The sequence below is a fragment of the Paroedura picta genome, chromosome 5, assembly GCF_049243985.1.
Source record: "Paroedura picta isolate Pp20150507F chromosome 5, Ppicta_v3.0, whole genome shotgun sequence".
Lineage (NCBI taxonomy): Eukaryota > Metazoa > Chordata > Lepidosauria > Squamata > Gekkonidae > Paroedura > Paroedura picta.
The window spans coordinates 130,617,973-130,639,795 of record NC_135373.1 but is presented as its reverse complement, the minus strand read 5'-3'; the positions used below and the strand labels follow the sequence as shown (position 1 = coordinate 130,639,795).

At 46.3% G+C, this 21,823-nt stretch overlaps 1 protein-coding gene across 6 annotated transcripts in view; it reads left to right on the top strand.

Annotated features, from left to right (window-relative positions):
• EPS8 (EGFR pathway substrate 8, signaling adaptor) overlaps positions 1 to 21,823 on the top strand; it is a 172,542-nt gene that overhangs the window by 116,722 nt on the left and 33,997 nt on the right. For all 6 annotated transcript variants that reach the window (XM_077340713.1, XM_077340714.1, XM_077340715.1 and 3 more), the window contains 7 exons: positions 2,862 to 2,929; positions 5,124 to 5,285; positions 6,894 to 7,043; positions 13,906 to 13,988; positions 15,011 to 15,147; positions 17,212 to 17,285; positions 20,641 to 20,767. In XM_077340713.1, the coding sequence (XP_077196828.1) occupies positions 2,862 to 2,929; positions 5,124 to 5,285; positions 6,894 to 7,043; positions 13,906 to 13,988; positions 15,011 to 15,147; positions 17,212 to 17,285; positions 20,641 to 20,767 (801 nt within the window). The remainder of the gene's footprint in view (positions 1 to 2,861; positions 2,930 to 5,123; positions 5,286 to 6,893; positions 7,044 to 13,905; positions 13,989 to 15,010; positions 15,148 to 17,211; positions 17,286 to 20,640; positions 20,768 to 21,823) is intronic.

Below are 21,823 nucleotides of genomic sequence, written 5' to 3'. Positions count from 1 at the left end.
ACTGTCACAGCCTAAGTGACTTCTCTGGGTTGATGGGACAGGAGAATGAATTATTATTATTATCATCATCATCATCATTATAGTTTTATTAAGTTAGACCTAACAGGAAACAGAAAAGAAGATAGAACTGGAATAAAGTCGATAGACCTACATCAATCCACATATTCTAAAAAAAAGCCCCAGTGTTCTTGAAATTCTTCTGCTCACGAGGTCAGAAAGTTTTTGCCATCACAGCGAACTCTTTAAGCTTCTCCACCCAAGTCCAAATCAGGCCGGTCTTGGTGCTTCCATCTTGAGGCAACTCAGCGTCTGTCTGTGATGGTCGCGTAAATGAATAATTCTCTCGCGGATACAGGCAAATCGACAGGAAAATATACCTAACAACATAGATGTAGGACCTAATGGGAACTTAAGCTTTACAGTTCTCCCCAATTCCTCATGTGTTTTTCATCCAGAAGGCTCTTACTATTTTACAGGACCGCCACATATGAAAAAACCAACCGGTAGTTTCATAAAATTTCCAGCAGATCCCGTCAAACTGATTGGACATTCTTTTCCACCTGTAAAACATTTGATACCAATTTCTCCTCAGCAGTTGGCACTTGGTTAACTTAACATTTTTAGACCAGAGCTGTTCCCAAATATCCATCGAAATCTTAACTGGTTCTGCCTCTGCATCTAATTTTTGAGGAGAACACTTGGGGAGAAAGGCCAGGGCATAAATGAAGGAAATTTATCCTCCTCCTCTTCCTCCTCCTCCTCCTCCCCCCCCCTACCCCTGGGCAGGAACATCAAGCGTAAACATTCAGATATTAACCTACTAGAATATTCCATGTTATCTTGTTTGCGTGGCCATGGTAACTGTAGGTATGACCCATGGCAACTTGAAACAATAGGGCACTCCCCTGAGCTTTTTTCTTTATTTTCACATACAGCCGGTAATGAATCCTGTAACCTTTTCCAGGCTGCTGTATGGTAAAATTGCACTTTGCCATCTGGGGAGAGAGCTATCTGAAAGACACGGCGGTAGATAACCTGTCATTTCAAGGGGAGGGAACTTAGAACTCGCCCCCCCCCCAAAGAATCTTGCTCCTAATCATGCATTTGGGATTCCCCTTTGAACAATCATATGGTTTTGATTTCAAATGATGTTCATACGCACTTGGGGCACCGTGCATTGTCATCTGCATGGGAAGCCATGCGCCAAATTCTTCCCCACTGCCACCCCCCCCCCCCCCCGGCTTCCTTCATCGTCGCTGTTGGCTTGATGTTCCACTTCCCGTGGTGGGGCTTCCATTTGCCGTGTGCCAGCTTTCTTTAAGCGCCAATAGCGATAATGGACTTTGTGTCGAGAACTATATTTAGATGTTTCTATCTGAATATAATTTGCAGGGCTATATCTGCAAATAGCCCCTTTATGTAGGAACAGTCTGTCCTGTTCTTGAACTGCCTTTTGTGTAAGAGCCTCAATCTGGGAGGCCGTCTTTTGTGATTCTATTTGTATCTTGTTCTCCTTTTATATGAACGAAGAGGCTCAGACATGATTGCCTTGAGTTCATGTCTCTGTGGGTTTTTGACGAACTTCCACACATTCTCCAATGGTTCCAGAATGCGGTAGTCTTAGAACTATGGGTAAGCTCCTCCCCTTTTAGAGAGGTGGAGTCCAGACTTGAAATTGAATTAAGAAAAGAGGGGCTTAACTTAGACCAGGGGTAGCCTCCAGCTGGCAGGGGCTCATGGGAAATGTAGTCCATGGAAGTCTGGAGAGCCACAGTTTGGCCACCCCTGATCTTAGACCAAGCTTTCTCGACTCTTTTACCATTGAGAAACCACTAAAACAATCCTCAGGTTTTGAGAAATCCCAGAAGTGGAGCGATTGTGCAGAATATGGTTTGGAAGCATAGCTGTGTACATGCCCACTTGGAGCCCCTTCCCTTTCCACCCCTCCAGGTCTATCATTGGCCATTTTGGGAGGAAGGGTGGGTCAACATGACCACATATGGTCATGTCACCCGATAAATGTTGTATGCCTGATGGAATAGCGCCATTTTGCAGGCCCCGCGAAACTTTGATCGTTCCATCAGGGCCTGCATCTCTGCCAGCAGCATATTCCACCATGTTGGGGCCAGAGCCAAAAACTCCCAGCCCTGATCAAAGCCAGTCTTTAGGGCCAGGGACCACCAGCATATTCACATTTGTAGACTTTATATTGGAAAAGGCGGTCCCTTAGATACGCAGGGCCCAGACCGCGCAAGGCCTTAGAACCAACACCTTGCATTTGTTGAGACAGCATAGCGAAACCTCCAGGAATTGACTATGGTTCCATCCTCCTCTCATTCTTCCCAGTTCTGTTTCTCTCTCTGATCTGGTCCACAGCAGTTTCTTGTGGCTTCTGGGCCGGGTGAACCGTAGTTGCTGCTAACCAGAACTGGATTCCTGCTTGTGGTTTGGGAGTTAACTCTTGATGGTGAGGAATGACCATCGTTTGCCTACTTTGCATGTCATGGCGGCCTAGGCTTCCAGGGGATGGTCTAAAGGCACATGCCACAGAACCCTTGTTGGACCGAACCAGGTCCAAGTTTGGGCAGTGTCTGGCTCTGGGATGTCCCAAGGTGCCTTGAGTTGAAAAGGTGGCCGATTGTAAATGTAACCACTAAAGACAAATTTACAACCGAGAGTTGTTACAAACAGAGGAGTGGGAAAGGAGCCCCACTGCACGTTCCAGGGTTCAGCCATGACATCTGAACTTGGCTTGTGCGTGTGAAGAAAACAGGCAGAGAACTGTTTGAAGGACAAACACTATGAAGGGAGTGATTTACAATATTTAAGGTTGGTAACTCTTGCTTCTCTTTTTACACCAGAGCAAAGAAAGAACTATGCAAGAGACAGTGCAAGCAGCATCTCTGAAACGTCACAGTACCATGTGGAGGTAAGAAATTTTTCTCCTCTCCAAATAAAAAAGAGCTGTTTCTGGGCTTGACAAGCTGGGGATTAAACTCTGATTCACTCATCCCTGTCATGGGACCTTCCGTCTTGTTTCCTGATGCCAGCTTCCTTCCTCCTCAAAGCAAAGCGCCAGTCCTGTTTTCTACCTGAGTGTAGCAGAAAGTATTTCAGAAGTCCCCAGAGGCATTACCTTTATTTCTGCAGGAAGCCTTAGGAGAGAGCATCTGCTGTCATGAGGAAATGCTCGGCTTGGAGCAGCCCAACATTTTGTGCTTGTCCCCAGCTCCTGGGGCAGTAGGGCTTTCAACCTCCAGACTATAGAGCCAGTTTTGTGTAGTGGTTAGGAGTGCGGACTTCTAATCTGGTGAACCGGGTTTGATTCTACATTCTCCCACATGCAACCAGCTGGGTGACCTTAGGCTCAACACAGCACTGATAAAGCTGTTCTGACCGAGCAGGAATATCAGGGCTCTCTCAGCCTCACCCAGCTCACAGGGTGTCTGTTGTGGGGAGAGGAAAGGGAAGGCGACTGTAAGCCGCTTTGAGACTCCTTCAGGTAGAGAAAAGCAGCATATAAGAACCAACTCTTCTTCTTCTTCTATAGAGATCAGTTCTCCTGGAGAAGATGGTTGGTTTGGAGGGTGAACTCTGTGATATTATACACACAGTACCTTTATTCGCATAAAACCAGGTTAAGAACAGAGAAAACTGGGATAAAACAATCATAATACACCGTAATTTTGGATTTAAGAACTGTAGACAAACATCAGCCATAAGAAAAGTGACGTTAGCATCCTGGTCACTCAATAGAAATTGACAGATCAAATCTTTTTGATGAAGCCTCCATGTGGATACTCAGCAACACATTGTTTGAAAAAGTCATTTGGGAAAAATAATCATGCACATCCTTTGTTGACTTGCTCTTTTAGTTTAAGGAGATGGCCATCTATTTTTTTTTCTAAAGAAGGATTGATCATGTCTAGAAATTCATTTACTCTGTCTCAGGATTTATTGACTGCGTTCTCAGATGATTTAGCTGTTCTTTATCTCAGAAGAATGGCACATTTAGGGATCCTGTATATTTAGTCTCTTTAGCAACATAATTCCTAGTTGAAAAGTACAGAACACAAATGCATGACAAAGCATCGGGTTTGGGGTTTTTTGTTTGTCCGCTTGTCTGCAAGCCACCCCAAAGACATCTTTGAGAAGTGTTTTCTTTTTCAAAAAGCACCCTCATAAATGCTCTCAATTCTCCCTTTCAAAAATGATATGTCTTCAACCTGTTCTTATTTATTTACTTAGGAACTTATATCTCCCACCTTCACCCAAAGGTCCCAGGGTGGTTCACAACAATACAGAATAAAATAATAAAAAATGCATTGTAAACATTGAAAACATAACCCCCACCATCCCTTTCTCCCTGTCAGGGGCAGCACCCAGTAGAAACTAAACTAAACATCAAAAGCCTGGGTGAAGTTTTGTTGTTGTTGTTAGTTGCGAAGTCGTGTCCGACCCATTGCGACCCCATGGACAATGATCCTCCAGGCCTTCCTGTCCTCTACCATTCCCCGGAATGCATTTAAGTTCACACCTACTGCTTCAGTGATCCATCCAGCCACCTCATTCTCTGTCATCCCCTTCTTTAGACCCAGTTTGGTGTAGTGGTTAGGAGTGCGGACTTCTAATCTGGTGAACTGGGTTTGATTCCACGTTCTCCCACATGCAACCAGCTGGGTGACCTTGGGCTCAACACAGCACTGATAAAGCTGTTCTGACCGAGCAGGAATATCAGAGCTCTCTCAGCCTCACCCACCTCACAGGGTGTCTGTTGTGGGGAGAGGAATGGGAAGGCGACTGTAAGCTGCTTTGAGCCTCCTTCAGGTAGAGAAAAGCAGCATATAAGAACCAACTCTTCTTCTTCTTCTTCTTCTTCTTCTTCTTCTTCTTCTTCTTCTTCTTCTTCTTCTGCCCTCAATCGTTCCCAACATTAGGCTCTTCTCCAGGGTGAAGTTGACCAGGCTCCAAAAATGGTGCAGTCATCAGAGGAAGGCTGTTTAAAATCTGGGGGCCACCACAGAAAAGGCACTCCTGCATGTCCTCGTGCCTCTTGAGTGAGGCGGAATCGCCAGAAGGCCACAAAACTCTCTTTGACAAAAAAAAACATTCTTGTCTTCCAGCACCTGACCACTTTTGTTTTGGATCGGAAAGAGGCCATGATCACGGTAGATGATGGGATCAGGAAACTTAAACTCCTCGATGCCAAAGGCAAGGTGTGGACGCAGGATATGATTCTGCAAGTGGACGATAAAGCTGTCAGCCTGGTGGACTTGGAGTCCAAGGTACGGAAGCCCTTGATGCAACTACCTTGTTTTCCAAAAGGGGAAGAGGAAGCTCATCACGGAGGGTTTTTAAAAAAATACCAGGGTTCTGTATATTTGAGAACGGATTTATTTTTATTTCTCTCTTGGACGTGAGGCAGATTTCACAGGAGGAGGCTAGACAATCAACAGGATGGTGCATTCAGTAAACAATTTCCATAGGCTTAGGGTTGTAGAACCACCCGGATGTCTAAAAACAGGTCTGAAGCAAAGCATAAGAATTCACAGGGCAGCATTAAATAATGCAGAATTCCATAACAGGATTCTTGTTCCAACAAGCTATATGCAATTGTAAGCACAGACTAGCCTTTCTCAACTTTTTTAATCATTGAGAAAGCCCTGAGAGATGCTTCAGGCTTCAAGAAATCCCGAGAGTGATATGATCATGCAGAATATGGTTGGGAATCATAGCTGTGGACACGCCCACCCAGAGCTCATAGAATCATAGAATCATAGAATCATAGAGTTGGAAGGGGCCATACAGGCCATCTAGTCCAACCCCCTGCTCAACGCAGGATCAGCCCTAAGCTCCTTCCCTTCCCACCCCCTCCAGGCCCATCATCGGCCATTTTGGGAAGGGGGCATGTGGGTCGACATGACCAACAAATTTTAAAAGTACATAATATTTAATTAACTCCCACCCATTTGGGAAACCCTTCCAGGGTTTCTATTAAGAAACCTGAAGGTTTCACAAAACTCTGGTTGAGAAAGCCTGGTCAATACAATCAACAATGCATTCAATATGCAATGTATTGGCTTAGAGTTGAAGAACGACCCAGATGCCTAAAAACAAGTCTGAATCAAAACATAAGAATTAACATGACAACAATAAATAATGCAAATTTCTGTAACAGGATTCTAGTTTCAATAAGCTGTACACAGTAGTGAGTATAGAACAGCCTTTTCCAACTTTGTTACCATTGAGAAACCCCTGAAACTTTCTTCAGGATGCAAGAAAACCCCAGAAGTGAGAATCATCATGCAGTATATGGTTGGGAGGCAGAGCTGTGGACACGCCCACCTAGGGCATCTCCCCTTCCCACCCCCTCCAGGCCCATCATTGGCCATTCTGGAAGGGGGGCTCAACATGGCTATATATGGTCATGTCACCTGATCACCATTTAACAAATTAAAAAATATATATTAAAATTAACTCCCACCCACTTGGGAAACCCTTCCGGGGCCATCAAGAAACCCCAGAGTTTCACGAACCCCTGGTTGAGAAAGACTGGTATAGACCATTAGTAATTTTTTCTAAATAGCTTTCTGAATCATTTAGTGCCATGCAGATCTGTTGCCTGCAAAAGAAAGCCCTCTTGAATCATTCAGTTTTGCATAGTTTGTAGAAAGCTGTGAGCGTGGGGAGCTTTCCTGCCCTCCCCGGGCTGGCCGTTCCACAGGGCGGGGGCCACAGCGGAGAAGGCACGTGGATGAGCAGTTGTTGTTTTTTTTACTCAGCATAATCCCCACTGAGCTCCTCGGGCATTGAGGCTTTGACGCAGTGACGTTAACTAGTAATTGATAGATTTCCTCTCTCCCCCGCCCTCCACATCCCAAATCTCCCAATAGAACGAACTGGAGAATTTCCCCCTGGGCACCATTCAGCACTGCCAAGCCGTGATGAACTCCTGCAGCTACGATTCCATCCTTGCCTTAGTTTGTAAAGAGCCAGCCCAGAATAAAGCCGATCTTCATCTCTTCCAGTGTGACGAGATTAAGGTAAGGCAAAGGCGGAAACTCCAGGGCCTGGAGCTTCACGCTCTCTGTTTGTCATTTGCTTGATGTCAGAAGGTAAGAATCGCTGGGCGGGTCAGGGCTTCGTGCAGCCTAACGTGTGGGTTTATCCTCGGCTGCCTCGGGAAGCTTGGCCAGCAGTTTTGAAACCAGAACTGTAAATAAAAGATGTTAACCAGCGAGAGAGCGTTGCTTCCGTCCTCTTCCGTCCTTGCAGCGTAGCTACAAAGAAGGGATGGACAATCCCATCATGCATTGCTGCCGAAGTAGATCCTTGCATGGGCATCCCTCAGGGAATGGATCCAAAGCTTAATTCATTCAGCTTAATTTTGGTGTGGAAAAATCGCTTCAGACTGGGCCTTTTCAAGGTCTTGCAGAAACCCAGTTTTATTCTATACACATGACTGGGAAAATTCATACTTTCTTTAAACATAAAGGCCGAGATGATTGGGACGGGCCCTTGGGGTACATCTCTGGTTCTCGTGAAAGCAGTAATTCCTCTTCTGTGACAGCTTGTTTGGGAATTCTCTCTCCAAGAAAGACCATCAAGCGCATATGTCCTCTCTTATGTTCCAGCATCGTTTTTGTGCGGCAGTTTTGGGTCGTAGTTCTTTAGTTCTGATGATGATGTGTCATTCTGCAGCGAGATTCCAGCAGCACCTTAAAGACTAACAACCTTTGTGGCGGGGGAGGAGTTTTCCTGAGTCTGAAGAAGTGAGCAGTGACTTACGGAAATTCCTCCCCTGCCACAAAACATGTTAGTCTTTAAGGGGCTGCTGGAATCTTGCTCTTTTCTGCCGCTCGTCAGACTAACAAGGCAGCCCATCTTGATCTGTCATTTTGTGATGTTTACTGCAAGCTAGTTGAGTTCTTTGTGCGTGTGTATGTGTGTGGTGTGTGGGTGCTCTCTTGTCTCCTGTCCAATCATTTCACACCGGAAAACTCGCTCCGCCTCTGGCAGTAGAACTGAACTGTGGGCCTTTGGGTCACTCTGTGGACCTGCAGCCCAAGAAGTGCAATTATCTCGGGCCGCTTTGAATGTTGCTAGGGAGGACTCAAAGAGGAGATGCAGAATGCCGGTCGTACAAAAAGGAACTTGTAAACCAAGCACAGAAGCTGAAAATGTGCACTCCCAGTGCATGAGCAACTTACCCATAAGTGCAAGCTGCGCATTGCATTATTGAGTTACCTTTTGCAATCTCTTTGAAGTAAGGGTGACTAGCCCTAGGTCATCCAAGGGAATTTCTTTGCTGAAGAGTTGGTTTGAAATCATCTCCCTAGTCCTCATCTAGTGCTAGGGTTGCCTGCCCTGGGTTGGGAAATATCTGGAGATTTTGGGGGTGGAGCCAGGAGTGGACAGGATTTGGGGCTGGGAGGGACCTCAGTTGAGTATAGAGCAGGGGTAGTCAACCCGTGGTCCTCCAGATATTCATGGACTACAATTCCCATGAGCCCCTGCCAGCATTTGCTGGCAGGGGCTCATGGTAATTGTAGTCCATGGACATCTGGAGGACCACAGGTTGACTACTCCTGGTACAGAGTATAATGCTATGGAATTCCTCCTCCAAAACAGCCATATTCTCCAGGGTGATGGATCTCTTTACTCTGGAGTGGAGCTATAACTCCAGGGGATTCCCCAGGTCTTACCTGGAGACTGGCATCCCTATCTAGTGCCCTAACCTCTGTGAAGCATCGGCCATCTCATTCGTTCTACTAATCTACAGAAAAGCCTTAATTACATACAAATCCAGGAAGAAAACATTTGCCGCTCTACTGATTAATGGTCATTTTGGTAAAGCCAATCCCAGCTCCGGGGTCCTGAATTTTTGGTCCCTGCATTGGTTTGATTAATGGAGAGGAACAGACTTACTGACGGCAAAGCAACCCAGTTGATTGAAAGCTCAGGGCAGCATCAAGCAGCAAAACATCCAGCAAGCTCAGCAGATGCCTTCCTCCTGGAAACATTCAATTTGCGCTTAAAACTGTCTCAGCAAACAGCCTTCCCTCTCTTAGCTTCCCCTTAGAACTGCTTCACACTTTGCTGTAGCACAGCTGCACCATTTGTGTGCTCACACACTCTTTCACGCCCACGAATGACACCCAGCCTGACGGGAAGGCATACATCTATAAATATTGAGCCGATGTGGGCCAGATATCCACAGCTGGCCATATTTTGTCTGGAGCACATCTGTCCCCCTTTGCATTTCCATGTGTTCGCTATGAAAAAGTCATACACCCAGCAAGATTAAATGGGGAATCGACCCTTCCCACTTGCAAAGCTGGCAGTACACCTACATGTAGTCAATTTCCTGGGAGCTGTCAGATGTCTGGCAAATGAAATTGCTAGCTTGGGGCCCTGCCCTCGAGATCCACTGTGCTAGGCCGCGCTGTCACACAGAATCGATTTGAGGGTCATAAAAAGTGACATTCTGCTTTCCCCCGAATAAGATGCTCCTGATGAAGGGAGAAATCTTATTTCAAAGAGCTGGAATTGATGCTCTGCTTGGCTCTTGATTTGTTTACCTTGTGATGGGGGGCGCAAAACGTAACCTAACGTGTATGAAAATTTGATTAACGCCGGCAGTCCTTGATAAGTTTTCTGGAAGATGCAAGACCTCAGGTACACCCGTGAACGTTGACAGAAACCTAAATGTGCTTTGCCAGCATTTACTGATGATCCCCCCCCCCCAGGTGAGAATATAAATATTTATTTCCTCATTTGGGGGGACTAGTAAACGTTCCCAGACTCAGTTCAAAGATAAATCCTAGGGGGTCCAGTCTCCCAACTGGGGCAGAGACAGCTCCTGTTTCCGGGCACTGTTCTGATAAGCATACATTAAAAATGGCTGTCGGGCCTGTGATGTAATCTCTGTTCTGAGGAAAACCCGGAAGTGATGTCAGTTCTCTCTAGGAATATAGCTTTACCCATATCCCTCCACTCCAGTCTCCTGATTAGAGTCGCCAGCTCCAGGCTGGGAAAAACCTGGAGATTTATGGGGTGGTGCCTTCAGAGCGTGGGGTTTGGGGAGATAAGGGATTTCAGTGGGGCATAATGGCAGTGGTCATTTTCTCCAGGGAACTGATCTCTGTTGGCTGGAGAGGAGCTGTATTTCCAGGGGATCCCCAGGTCCCGCCTGGAGGTTGGCATCCCACCCTACTCCCGTTGTTTGGCATGTTGGGCCTGGCAAGCCTTGTAATTCCAGAGGGGTGTCTGGATTAAAGAAGCAAAATGAAGCAGATCTCTAAAGGTAAAGGTATCCCCTGTGCAAGCACCGAGTCATGTCTGACCCTTGGGGTGACGCCCTCCAGCGTTTTCTTGGCAGACTCAATACGGGGTGGTTTGCCAGTGCCTTCCCCAGTCATGACCGTTTACCCCCCAGCAAGCTGGGTACTCATTTTACCGACCTCGGAAGGATGGAAGACTGAGTCAACCTTGAGCTGGCTGCCGGGATCGAACTCCCAGCCTCATGAGCAGAGCTTTCAGACGGCTGCCTTACCACTCTGCGCCACAAGAGGCTCATAGCAGATCTCTAGTAACAGTTTAAAGACTCAGAACGATTTTTCCTGTATGAATTTTCGTGTGTCGGAGCTCGGTTCGTCAAATGTATCCGTTTTGTGTTTTGCTCAGCTCAATGGGCCTGGTAAATTATGAATGATACTGGAGGAAGTTATGAATGATATGGGTGTTTTTGGCTTTTTTGAAACTTCTAAAATGGTTCATAATAGCTGAACCCATCCCAATCCCTTCTGGCGTGCTTCAGCAGTGAAGGGGCGAGGGAGGAAAGTTTTTCTGTCTCATTCTCACTTGTGGTGGCCTGTGGTAGGAATGGGGGGTGGAAAGTAGGTCTCTAGCGCCCCCCCTCCCCCCGGATTAAAATCAAAGTAGTTAAGGTTGTAGCAGGGCTTTTTCAGCAGTGGCACCTTGCTTATGGAACACCCTCCCCCTTTGGACTCGCCTGGCAACTACATTGATTTCTTTTAGACACCTGGACAAAATGCCTCAGTTCACCCAGGCGTGTAATTTAAGGAGTCGCTCTTTTTAAACACTAGATTTATAATAGGATTTCAGTCTGAAAAGTGTTATTTTGAGCTCCTTGATGGTCTACATTTTGATTCTGTGGCTGAGCTTTTAAATTACGGCTTTTAATTACTAACTTTTAATGTATGGATGTATTTAATTATATTTATGTACCACCCTCCCCTTGAGGCTCAGGGCAGTTTACAGGGAATGTGAAAGTCATAAGATGCATACAATATAGGTTCATAAGATTCATGCAGTATGGGTTTGATAATAACAACATTGATAACAGCAATAATAATAACACCATTAAGTAACTGATAACTGAACTGATTCAGATTCAGATTCAGAGTACCTTTATTGGCATAAAATTGCAAAGCATAAAACGAAAATTTCAAACAGTTTCAGATGTAAGATCTATCGTAAAAGATTTTCATTTAAAATTGCCAGTAAAAACTTTGCTACTTTTATAATAGTTGCTGTGTCCCTCACATTTAGTATCATTTTAATCAGGGGTAGTCAAACTGCGGCCCTCCAGATGTCCATGGACTACAATTCCCATGAGGCCCTGCCAGCGTTCGCTGGCAGGGGCTCATGGGAATTGTAGTCCACGGACATCTGGAGGGCCGCAGTTTGACTACCCCTGATTTTCATCCAGTGTTTCTCATTAACACAGCTGAATTTCAATTTCTTCAGATAATTAGCTAACGGGCGACGAAATACTTCAAACTGAACTGTTGACATACCGACTGCAAGCCTGCAAATTAGTCAATGCAAGTTTGCCCCATGATCTACTTGGTGGGCATATGGGGCCGGGGGGTGGGTAGTGTTTGAGGCCGGTACTGGTTATCGAGTCGGTTGGCCCCAGCCAAATGCCCGGCGGAAGAGCTCTCTTTTGCAGGCCCTGCGAAACTGTGCTTTAATGCTTTATTTTGTAAGCCACCTTGGCCTAGTTCCCTGGAGAGGCAGGATAAAATATTTCTAAATGACTCATAGCCCCTTCATGTTGCAAGTAACCCCCCATGGTTATCCTTTGAGTTTTGCACGTCTGAACATTGGCCATGTCGCCATTCCGCAGTTAATGTCAACTAATTTATATAGGCTTTTGCCGATGCAACTCTAAATTTTTGAACGTTCACGAAATCGTCCAGGATTCTATCAGCATTGTGAGTTTTGGCCGTTCACTCGGTGGCTTCAAGCCTTGGCAAATGAATTCATGGAGCGTTCGCTTCCTCTCGCAGTTGTTCCTGCCTTGCTATTGCATCCTCTTTATGCACACCACACAGTCCAGTCTGTTGCAGGGAAGAAGAAGCTGGATCCCTTCCAGGGCTGGTAATAGGGAAAGTCCGACCGATCGGTCGGGCTGCCAAAATCTCTTTTCTTAGAACAGGGGAAAGGAGGCCAAGAATATGCCGGAGCGACAATAGATGAGGAGATCATAATCAGCGTGTCAGCTTCCTCATCCTTCTTGCAAGCAGTTCCATTATTAATATAAATAAGTCGGCATGTGGACCTTTAGTTTCAGCGTAACAATGAAAACCAGACTGCTTGGATCAGAGCCAGGGCTCGTCTGGTTCCCTTCTGTTCTGTTTCCAGCAGTGGCCAGGCCGATGCCTTTAGGCCAGGGGTGGCCAAACTGTGGCTCTCCAGATGTCCATGGTCAAACTGGCTTTCCAGATGCCCATGGACTGCAATTACCATGAGCCCCTGCTGTTAGGCTGAGACTGTGTGACATCAGGGGGGGCCAAACTGTGGCTCTCCAGATGTCCACGGACTAGGGTTCCCATGAGTCCCTGCCATGCTGGTAACTGGAGTCCATGGACATCTGGAAAACCGCAGTTTTTATCATTTTTATTTATTTACTTAGAAATATACAGGGAAAAAACCCTGTAGAGAAAAGCGGGGTATAAAAAGTGTCAGTACTGTCAGTACTGTAAGTGTCAGTACTGTAAGCCAATCTACTGAGCCTAGAACTGAGTAGAAGACAGCAGAAAGAGAGCGAGCTGCTGTTTACTTAGAAGAAAAAGAGTTGGTTCTGAGCCTTCGGGGAGGGCGGTATAAAAATATATAAATAAATAAAATAAATTATATGCCTCTTTTCTTTACGCGAAGGAGTTTTAAAGCGGGTTACAGTCACCTTCCCTTTTCTCTCCCCACAACAGACTCCCTGTGAGGGAGATGAGGCTGAGAGAGCCCAGATATCACTGAAGAAGAAGAAGAGTTGGTTCTTATATGCTGCTTTTCTCTACCTGCAGAAGTCTCAAAGCGGCTTACAGTCGCCTTCCCTTTCCTCTCCCCACAACAGACACCCTGTGGGGTGGGTGAGGCTGAGAGAGCGCTGATATCACTGCCCGGTCTGAATAGTTTATCAGTGCCATGGCAAACCCAAGGTCACCCAGCTGGCTGCATGTGGGGGAGCGCAGAATCAAACCTGGCGTGCCAGATTAAAAGTCCGCACTCCTAACCATTACACTGAACTGGCTTTCCGAACCTGGTATGCCAGATTAGAAGTCCACACTCCTAACCACTACTCCAAGCTGGCTCTCTCCCCTTCTCCTGTTTTTCTCTGTTGCATATTTTTTGTACCGAAAGCCTCTCTGAGTCCTCATTGGGCAGGAAAGCAGGATATAAATGAAATCCTGTGCTTTTAATTTCCCATATTGATTGAAGTAGCATGATTACCTCTCCTTGCCAATTGTTGGTTCTACTTGTAGGCAGCTGTATGCAAATTTAGTTGGTGATTCACCAGTTAGCTGAATTATCTTTAGCTAATCAAGAGTACTGTAAATGTTTCTGATTGTCTTTGTCTCTTTCATTGCTTCTGCTCAGGCAAACCTTATCCATGAAGACATTGACTGTGCTATCAGCGACAGCAAAGGGGTGAAACCAAAGAGGAGACTTGAAACTCTCAGGTAAAACGTGAGCCTCGAGTTGAGCCAGAGGGCCTTCTTCCGCTGACACCCATAACCTTTCTCTTTCGGCCCTCAGTCTCCTTCTGTAACAGCTTCTAACTACTTATAAAAATATATATTTCTGCACGTTTTCCCAGGCTTCTGTTTGTTCCGAATCTTAGTGAAATTGTACTTTTGCTAGTCATTAGGGGTCGGGGAGGGAGACTGTTCTATTGTTAAAGCAACAGCCTCTAACCTGGAGAACCAGGTTTGATTCCCCACCCCTCCACATGCCGCCAGCTGGGTGACCTTGGGCCAGTCACAGTCTTGTCAGAGCTCTTCTCACAGAGCAGTTCTCTCAGAGCTCTCTCAGCCCCACCTGCTTCACAGGGCGTCAGTTGTGGGGAGAGGAAGGCGATGGTAAGCCACTTTGAGACTTCTTTGGGTAGTGAAAAGTGAAGTACAAAAAGAAAATCAGTGCTTCTCTACAAATTGCATAGGAAAACTTGCATTCTTTCATTGCATTCCATCATAATCGTACATTTTGGTTTGTATTAGAATCATAGAAGAATCACAGAATCATAGAGTTGGAAGGGGCCCTACAGGCCATCTAGTCCAACCCCCTGCTCTACGCAGGATCAGCCCAAAGCATCCTAAAGCATCCAAGAAAAGTGTGTCTCCAACCTTTGCTTGAAGACTGCCAGTGAGGGGGAGCTCACCACCTCCTTAGGCAGCCTATTCCACTGCTGAACTACTACTACTATGGCCACGTGTCACTGTATTTCTAACGCTGCTTTGGGGTTTGAAAATACATCGCAGGCTGTTCGCTAGGGCAGCTCCTCTTCTGCTAACGTCTTTATAACTTACTGATGGGGCACTTGGCCATGTGTATCGAGAGGGATTGTTGACAGGGGCCTGAACTTTCAGCATAGAAGGTGTTTCCCTTCTCCCCTTCCTTCTTTGCTAATAAGTCATCAGAGGGAAGAAAAATGTGATTCCCCCCCCCATTGGTCCAGCCTTTGCTTGTCTTGTCTGCTCTCTAGGATGATCTCCAAAGCCGACCACACCATCCCCCCGCCCCCCAAAGCACCGGCTCCTGTCCCCCCAGGGACCGTGACGCAGGTGGACGTCCGAAGCCGGGTGGCAGCCTGGTCCGCTTGGGCAGCCGAACAAGGAGATTGTGAGTGTTGTTGCAACTTTGTGATAGATAAGCTTTTGTGCTACTGTTAGGTAGGGCCGTCAAACCCATAGCCACAGACCAGATGCGTCTTGCGGACTGTCTAACCTGTGATAAACCTCCAAGTGGGAGAGTGACAGCACTGGGGAGTCTGCATTTTAAAAAATAAATCTTTCTGGTGGCCAAACTGTGGCTCTCCAGAGGTCCGTGGACTACAATAACCATGAGCCCTGCTAGTGCTGGCAGGGGCTAATGGTTATTGTAATCCATGGACCTCTGGAGAGCCACAGTTCAGCCATCCTTGACCTAAGCTATCTAAATCTGATTTCCATTGTAAATAATCTAAATTGAGCACATGTGCATTTTTTTTTGGGGGGGGGGGGTCCGTAAATTATTTGCCATATTCTGGTTCAGCTGGCAGGAGAGGAGCCAGGGGGGGGGGGGGGCACAAAGACCAGCTCCTCCAACAACTAGAGAATTAACTCATTCATTTCTGCCCCTCTGGCTTTTGAAGTTTCAGTAGCCGTTGCTTCACACATTTGCAATGTAGCCAATATAGATCTCTAGATTCTCGTGAATGGACTCTGCAGACGCATAACTGGGCACTGGCGATGTTTATAATGACTTTCAGGTGAGCAGGCAACATAATATTGGGCGCAAAGGTGGCTCTTTCCGTTTCTTTCAAGCTGCCAATCTGTTACATATGGCCTCAAAAGATGGGAGGTGGCCTATCAACCTTCCTTTCAAGGATAGCTATTATGGAGACTTTGTTACCAAATCTAAGAGTTTTGGGGCATCTCTGTAGTAGAGCCCTGTTAGATCAAATGGTCCATGTAATTCAGCATCCTGTCTTGCTCAGCAGCCAAAAGGTTCCTCTGGACCACCAACAACAAAAGGGTATAGAGCAGGGGTAGTCAAACTGCGGCCCTCCAGATGTCTATGGACTACAATTCCCAGAAGCCCCTGACAGCGAATGCTGGCAGGGGCTTCTAGGAATTGTAGTTCATTGACATCTGGAGGGCCGCAGTTTGACTACCCCTGGTATAGAGGCTGAGGCTTCCCCCTGGCTCTGGGATTGAAGAGACTGACTGTTTCTGAACATGGAGGTTCTCTCTAGTGACCCTAGCTAGTAGCTGTTGATACACTAATCCTCCACGAAGCTATCTAGTGTGGTGTAGTGGTTAAGGGTGGAGGCCTCTAATCTGGAGAATCCGGTTTGATTCCTCACTCTTCCTCCACATGCAGCCAGCTGGGTGACCTTGGGCCAGACACAGTTCTCTCAGAGTTCTCTCAGCCCCACCTACCTCACAGGGTGTGTGTTGTGGGGAGAGGAAGGGAAGGCGATTGTAAGCCACTTTGAGACTCCTTTGGGTGGAGAAAAAGCAGCATATAAGAACCAACTCTTCTTTTTCAGTAATATCAGGGCTCTCTCAGCCTCACCTCCCTCACAGGGTGTCTACTGTGGGGAGAGGAAGGGAAGGCGAATTTAAGTCATTTTGAGACTCCTTCGGTTAGAGAAAAGCGGCATATAAGTACCTATTCTTCTTCTTCAGTAATATCACGACTCTGTCAGCCTCACCTCCCTCACAGGGTGTCTGCTGTGGGGAGAGAAAGGGAAGGTGATTTTAAGCGGCCTTGAGTCTCCTTCCGGTAAAAAGTGAAAAGCAGGATATAAAAACCAACTCTTTCTTCTTTTAAAGCTATTTATACCCGTGGCCATCAACTCCATCTGCTGCAGCGGATTCCACATTTTAAACCCCTTTTTGTAAAATGTTGTTTCATTTTGTGCATCCTGAATCTACTGCCGGTCATCTTCCCTGGATACCCTCTCGTTCTAGTATTATGGAAGAGAGAATAAATAGTTTGGTACTTCTTTGAAGATGGGAGATGGAACGTGGTGATGATTCCATATGATAAAATCTCACGTCTCTTCCCACACCGTGTTCAGCACGGAACCCTAGACAGATTATTTCTTCTTTCTGTGTTATTGTACAAGACGGTGGTCGAATGCTGCGAGCTGCCTGCGTTGCCGCAGAGATTGATGTTGCCTGTTTTATTTACTCTCAGACGAAAAACCAAGACAGTTCCCGGAACACGAAGAAACAGCTGAAATGGTGACCGCCAGAATTGACAGAGACGTTGTGAGTAGACGCAGAGCTGTATTTAAATAAACCTGCTTTGGTTTTGGAATTATTGGGTTTTTTCCTAAGTTAACAACAAGAAGTTGCCTATCCAGCAGTCCTGCAACATGGGAGCAAGTTCACAGGCACTAAATGGAGGAGTGGTTTAAGGATTTGCAGGGCTTGTAGCACCAGAGCCAATCTAAGGATTTGTGTAGCCCTAGCAAAGGAACAAGGGTTGTCGCTCCAAGTGTTCTTAAGGAGGGAAAGGGGGGAGGAGAGAGGCCACAGATCTGGTCCATGGGGAGGAGGCCCCATGCGGGGGCCCTGGAAGCACAGGGCCCATAGCACCAGAATAAACTGGCCCTGATTGAACACCCTCAAGACCCCACATTTTAGACTGCAAAAGCAATTTGTTTGCTGCTCTTTGTTTAAAATTTTGTTTGCTGCTCTTTGCTTTGGGCTGATCTTGCGTTGAGCAGGGGGTTGGACTACATGGCCTGTATGGCCCAACTCTATGATTCTATGATTCTATGAAAATATTGGTTCTTTGCTACTCCCATGTTATGTGAAACAACATCGAAGAACCCAGTGGAAAGAAAAGAAAGACAGCAAAGTGCAGGAAGAACGAGCTGGGAATACAGAGGGCAAGCAGGGAAAAAGGAAATCTCAGCATATGAGGGCATGAAGTTCAGCCAAAATGAAATTCACTAGCAAAATCGATTTTCAACTGGCGTCTAAAACCTGACAGAAGCAGCATCGTGCAAAATGGGGACTACCCGCAGTTGGGGCACCACCACAAAAAAGGCTCTGCAGTTGGTTGCCACCCACCTCATTTCCAAAGATGGGGGCCCCTGCACCAGACCTCTAATCTAGGTCTCTGGCAGATTACTTAATTCATTAATCAGTTATTAAGTTTGTATACCGCCCCTTCTCATGGATGGGTTTGGGGCGGTTGACAGCATAAAATAAAGTTCAATAAAATCATCATTATCAATCATCAATAAACCATCCTAAAGCCATAATAATACTAAGATTTACTGTCTGCTTACCCCCCCCCCCATCTCCACCATTATGTTGGTCATTCATTGGTGGGTCCCCTTAACTTGACCCCAGGCTTTTTAGGTTATTGCAATAAATACTGTTTCTCTCCATCAGCACATTATGTGTAGGGCAGATGCATGTCTCTGAATGCCCTGTGAGCACATGCCAGGAGCCCTGTTTACCTAAGTCTTCTGGGCACATATCCACTGTGTGCTCAGGGATACACATCTGCCTTTCATAACTGTGTGTGTTTTTGTGAGAATGCTGGCATCCCATCAGCTTAGCTTTGGCCAGTACAGGCGTGAAGCAGCTCTAACTGGAAGGGAGTAGAAGAACAGGTTGCATCATTACTGAACAGCCATAAGTTTTCTGCATCTGTCTCTCTATGTCTCTCTCTGTCTCTCTCTCCAGTTTAGAAAGTGGTGGGATTGGAGTATAATAGAAGTTTTGGCAAAGGTGACGATGATGAAGATGAACTGTCACAGTCAGATTTTTGACTGGCAGATGGTGTTCCAATATTCAAGATCTTGCCAAGTTGTTGGGTGGCTTCTAATCTCGAGGGTTGGGTTTGATTCCCAGCGCCTCCTCCACATGCAGCCAGCTGGGTGACCTTGGGCCAGTCCCAGTCCTGTTACAGTTGTCCTCACAGAGCAATTCTCTTAGAGCTCTCTCAGCCCCACTTACCTCGCAGGGTGTCTGTTGTGGAAAGAAGAAGGGAAAGGTGTTTGGAAGCTGCTTTGAAACTCCTTCAGATAGTGAAACACGGGGTATAAAAGCCAACGCTTCCTCCTCCTTCTTCCTTTATATGGAGGTTTCTATGCAAGCCTTTTTTTGTTTTGCCATCCAGTTACAGCTCTGTAGGGTTTTTGAGGCAGGCGATATTCAGAGTTGGCTAGTGATTGCCTATGATCTGCATCATAAGCGTGTTAATCCCTTGAGGTCTCCCATCCATATACTAATCCATTCCAAGTCAGTTTAGCTTCTGAGTGTCAGGATGACAGACTGGAAAACAAACAGCTTCTTAATTAAAGTAAGAGTTTATTTCAGCAGATCAGGACCAACTCAAAACGCAGTTCTTTATCCTCCAACTTTCCCGCTCAAAAGATGTTCACACACACATTGTTATTGTTGTTGTTGTTATTGTTATTGTTATCCCGCCTCCCCCGGAGGCTCGAGACTGGTTACATAAAACAATCCCATTAAAACAATATCAAAAAAGCATGAACCCACATACAGACATAATAGACAGTCCAGTCCAGGTGCCATCTGGGAAAGCATCCTACAAATGATAACATGGCCAGTATAGGCCTTGGAGCACCCAGTGTTACTACTTATAATGATAACAGCACTTGTTACACTAATGAATGGTTAGCAGACAGGTCAGGGCTAAAAAGCAGACAGACAGAAATGGCTGCACAAAGGCTAAGCGTTTTAAATCATGGCAGTAATCTGTGGATTCTGACACTGGGATCTGACAAGATCAGCCTAGCCTGAACTATCCAAGTCAGGGCCTATTCAAGCCCAGTCGTGGTAAAAATATCAGATCATGACCAAAGTACAGGTGTGTGCTTCATATCTTCCTTCAGCCACACCATAAAATCTTGATCTACCTTCAGCCTTTCTTTGCCTCTCGCACTAAGCACTAAGAATATCTAAATTCAAGTGGGTCAAACAGCTGCTTGTACCCCAGAAAGTTAGAAAAGAGTAATTAACACGTGGAATCCACTGCTTCAGGAATTGATGGCAGCTACAAGCACAGACTGCTTCAAGAGGGGACAGGATTAACACGTGGGGAAGTGGTCCCTCTGTGGCTCCACAAAGTTTAGAGCAGGGGTAGTCAAACTGTGGCCCTCCAGATGTCCATGGACTATAATTCCCATGAGCCCCTGCCAGCAAATGCATTATATGGCTTATATGGCTTAATTTGGATATTGTGACACAGTTTTCTAATTTGCAATAATTTGCTTTTGTTATGTATCTCCACAATTATGATGGTTGTTCATTTAGTCTGAGGAAGAGTGCCTGCACTCGAAAGCTCATGCCTTGAATAAATCTTTGTTGGTCTTAAAGGTGCCATTGGACTCTATTCTTGTTGTGCTACTTCAGACCAGCACGGCTAGCCACTAGAATAAAATACAGTCTCCAACTGCATGGGAACGCCAGCCTGATTCATCAGCGTGTGTCATTTCGCCGTGTGGCGGCTCTGCTCGTCTCCTGGACGTAGTCTAATTTTATTTGATTGACAAACTCCGCTGAAATTTGGGTGGAGACCCTGACATTTCTGCACTCGCATGTATTCATATGTCTCCCTGTGTGTCGGTCTTTGCCGCAGCAAATCCTCAACCACATATTGGACGATATCGAATACTTTGTCACCAAACTTCAAAAAGCGGCTGAAGCCTTCGCTGAGCTTTCAAAGAGGAAGAAAACCAAAAAGAATAAAAAGAAAGGTCCTGGTGGTAAGTTACAGCTCCCTCTCCAGATGCCACCCGCTTTCCCAGCCTCGGTAACCACATAAGAACGCCACCCCCAGGTCAATGGAAGCGGCCGCTTCCCTGCTCTCACGGCAATGCCAGGAATAGCTTGTGGTTGAGTCCATTAAGGCAGGATATAGGGGGAGGGCTGGGGAGCGCTCACAGGCCCCAGGGCTACAGGGAGCCCTGTTTGTGAATCCCTGGTCTATACCTTCTGGCTAATAGCCACTGATGGACCTCTGTGCCATTTGTTTATCCAATCCCGCCTTCAAGCTGTCTGTGCTTACAATAAGAGAATTTGGGAGACTGGAGTGGCGAGTCAAGTGGATGGTTAAAATGAGAGGTAATACACGAAGAAGGAGGAGGAGGGAGAGGAGGGGGAGAAGGGAGAGAAGGTGAATTGGTTCTTACATGCTGCTTTTCCCTACCTGAAGGAGGCTCAAAGCAGCTTCCACTTGCCTTCCCATTCCTCTCCCGACAATAGACACCCTGTGGGGTGGGTGAGACTGAGAGAGCCCTGATATCACTGCTCGGTCAGAACAGTTTTATCAGTGCCGTGGCGAGCCTAAGGTCACCCAGCTGGCTGCATGTGGGGGAGCGCAGAATCGAACCTGGTGGGCCAGATTAGAAGTCCGCACTCCTTACCACTACACCAAACTGGCTCTCTCAAAGCCACTTGAGCTTCTTTTCCTGGCAATGCCATGGGTCGAACCTGGGCTCTGAGACCTGCCCAACATTTCCCCAAAAGGCCCGTTACACCTTATTTTGATTTTAAATGGCTTGTGGAGGAATAACCTTCAAGTCTCCTTTTAGTTGCACAGAACGGAATGGAAAAGAACACACTGCATCCTGCCCCTGTTTGGTTGTGACTCTGGAGAGAGATTAATATATTTTAATGCTTCCCTGTGTTCAAATCCCTGCAAGTTCAAACACACCTCCTTTTATTCTAACATGGGATTCTGAAATGGCCCACTCTATTCTGCTGTCTCGTTGTTTTCACAGCGTAGACCTAGCCCTTGTGACTCATATCACCATGGTTTT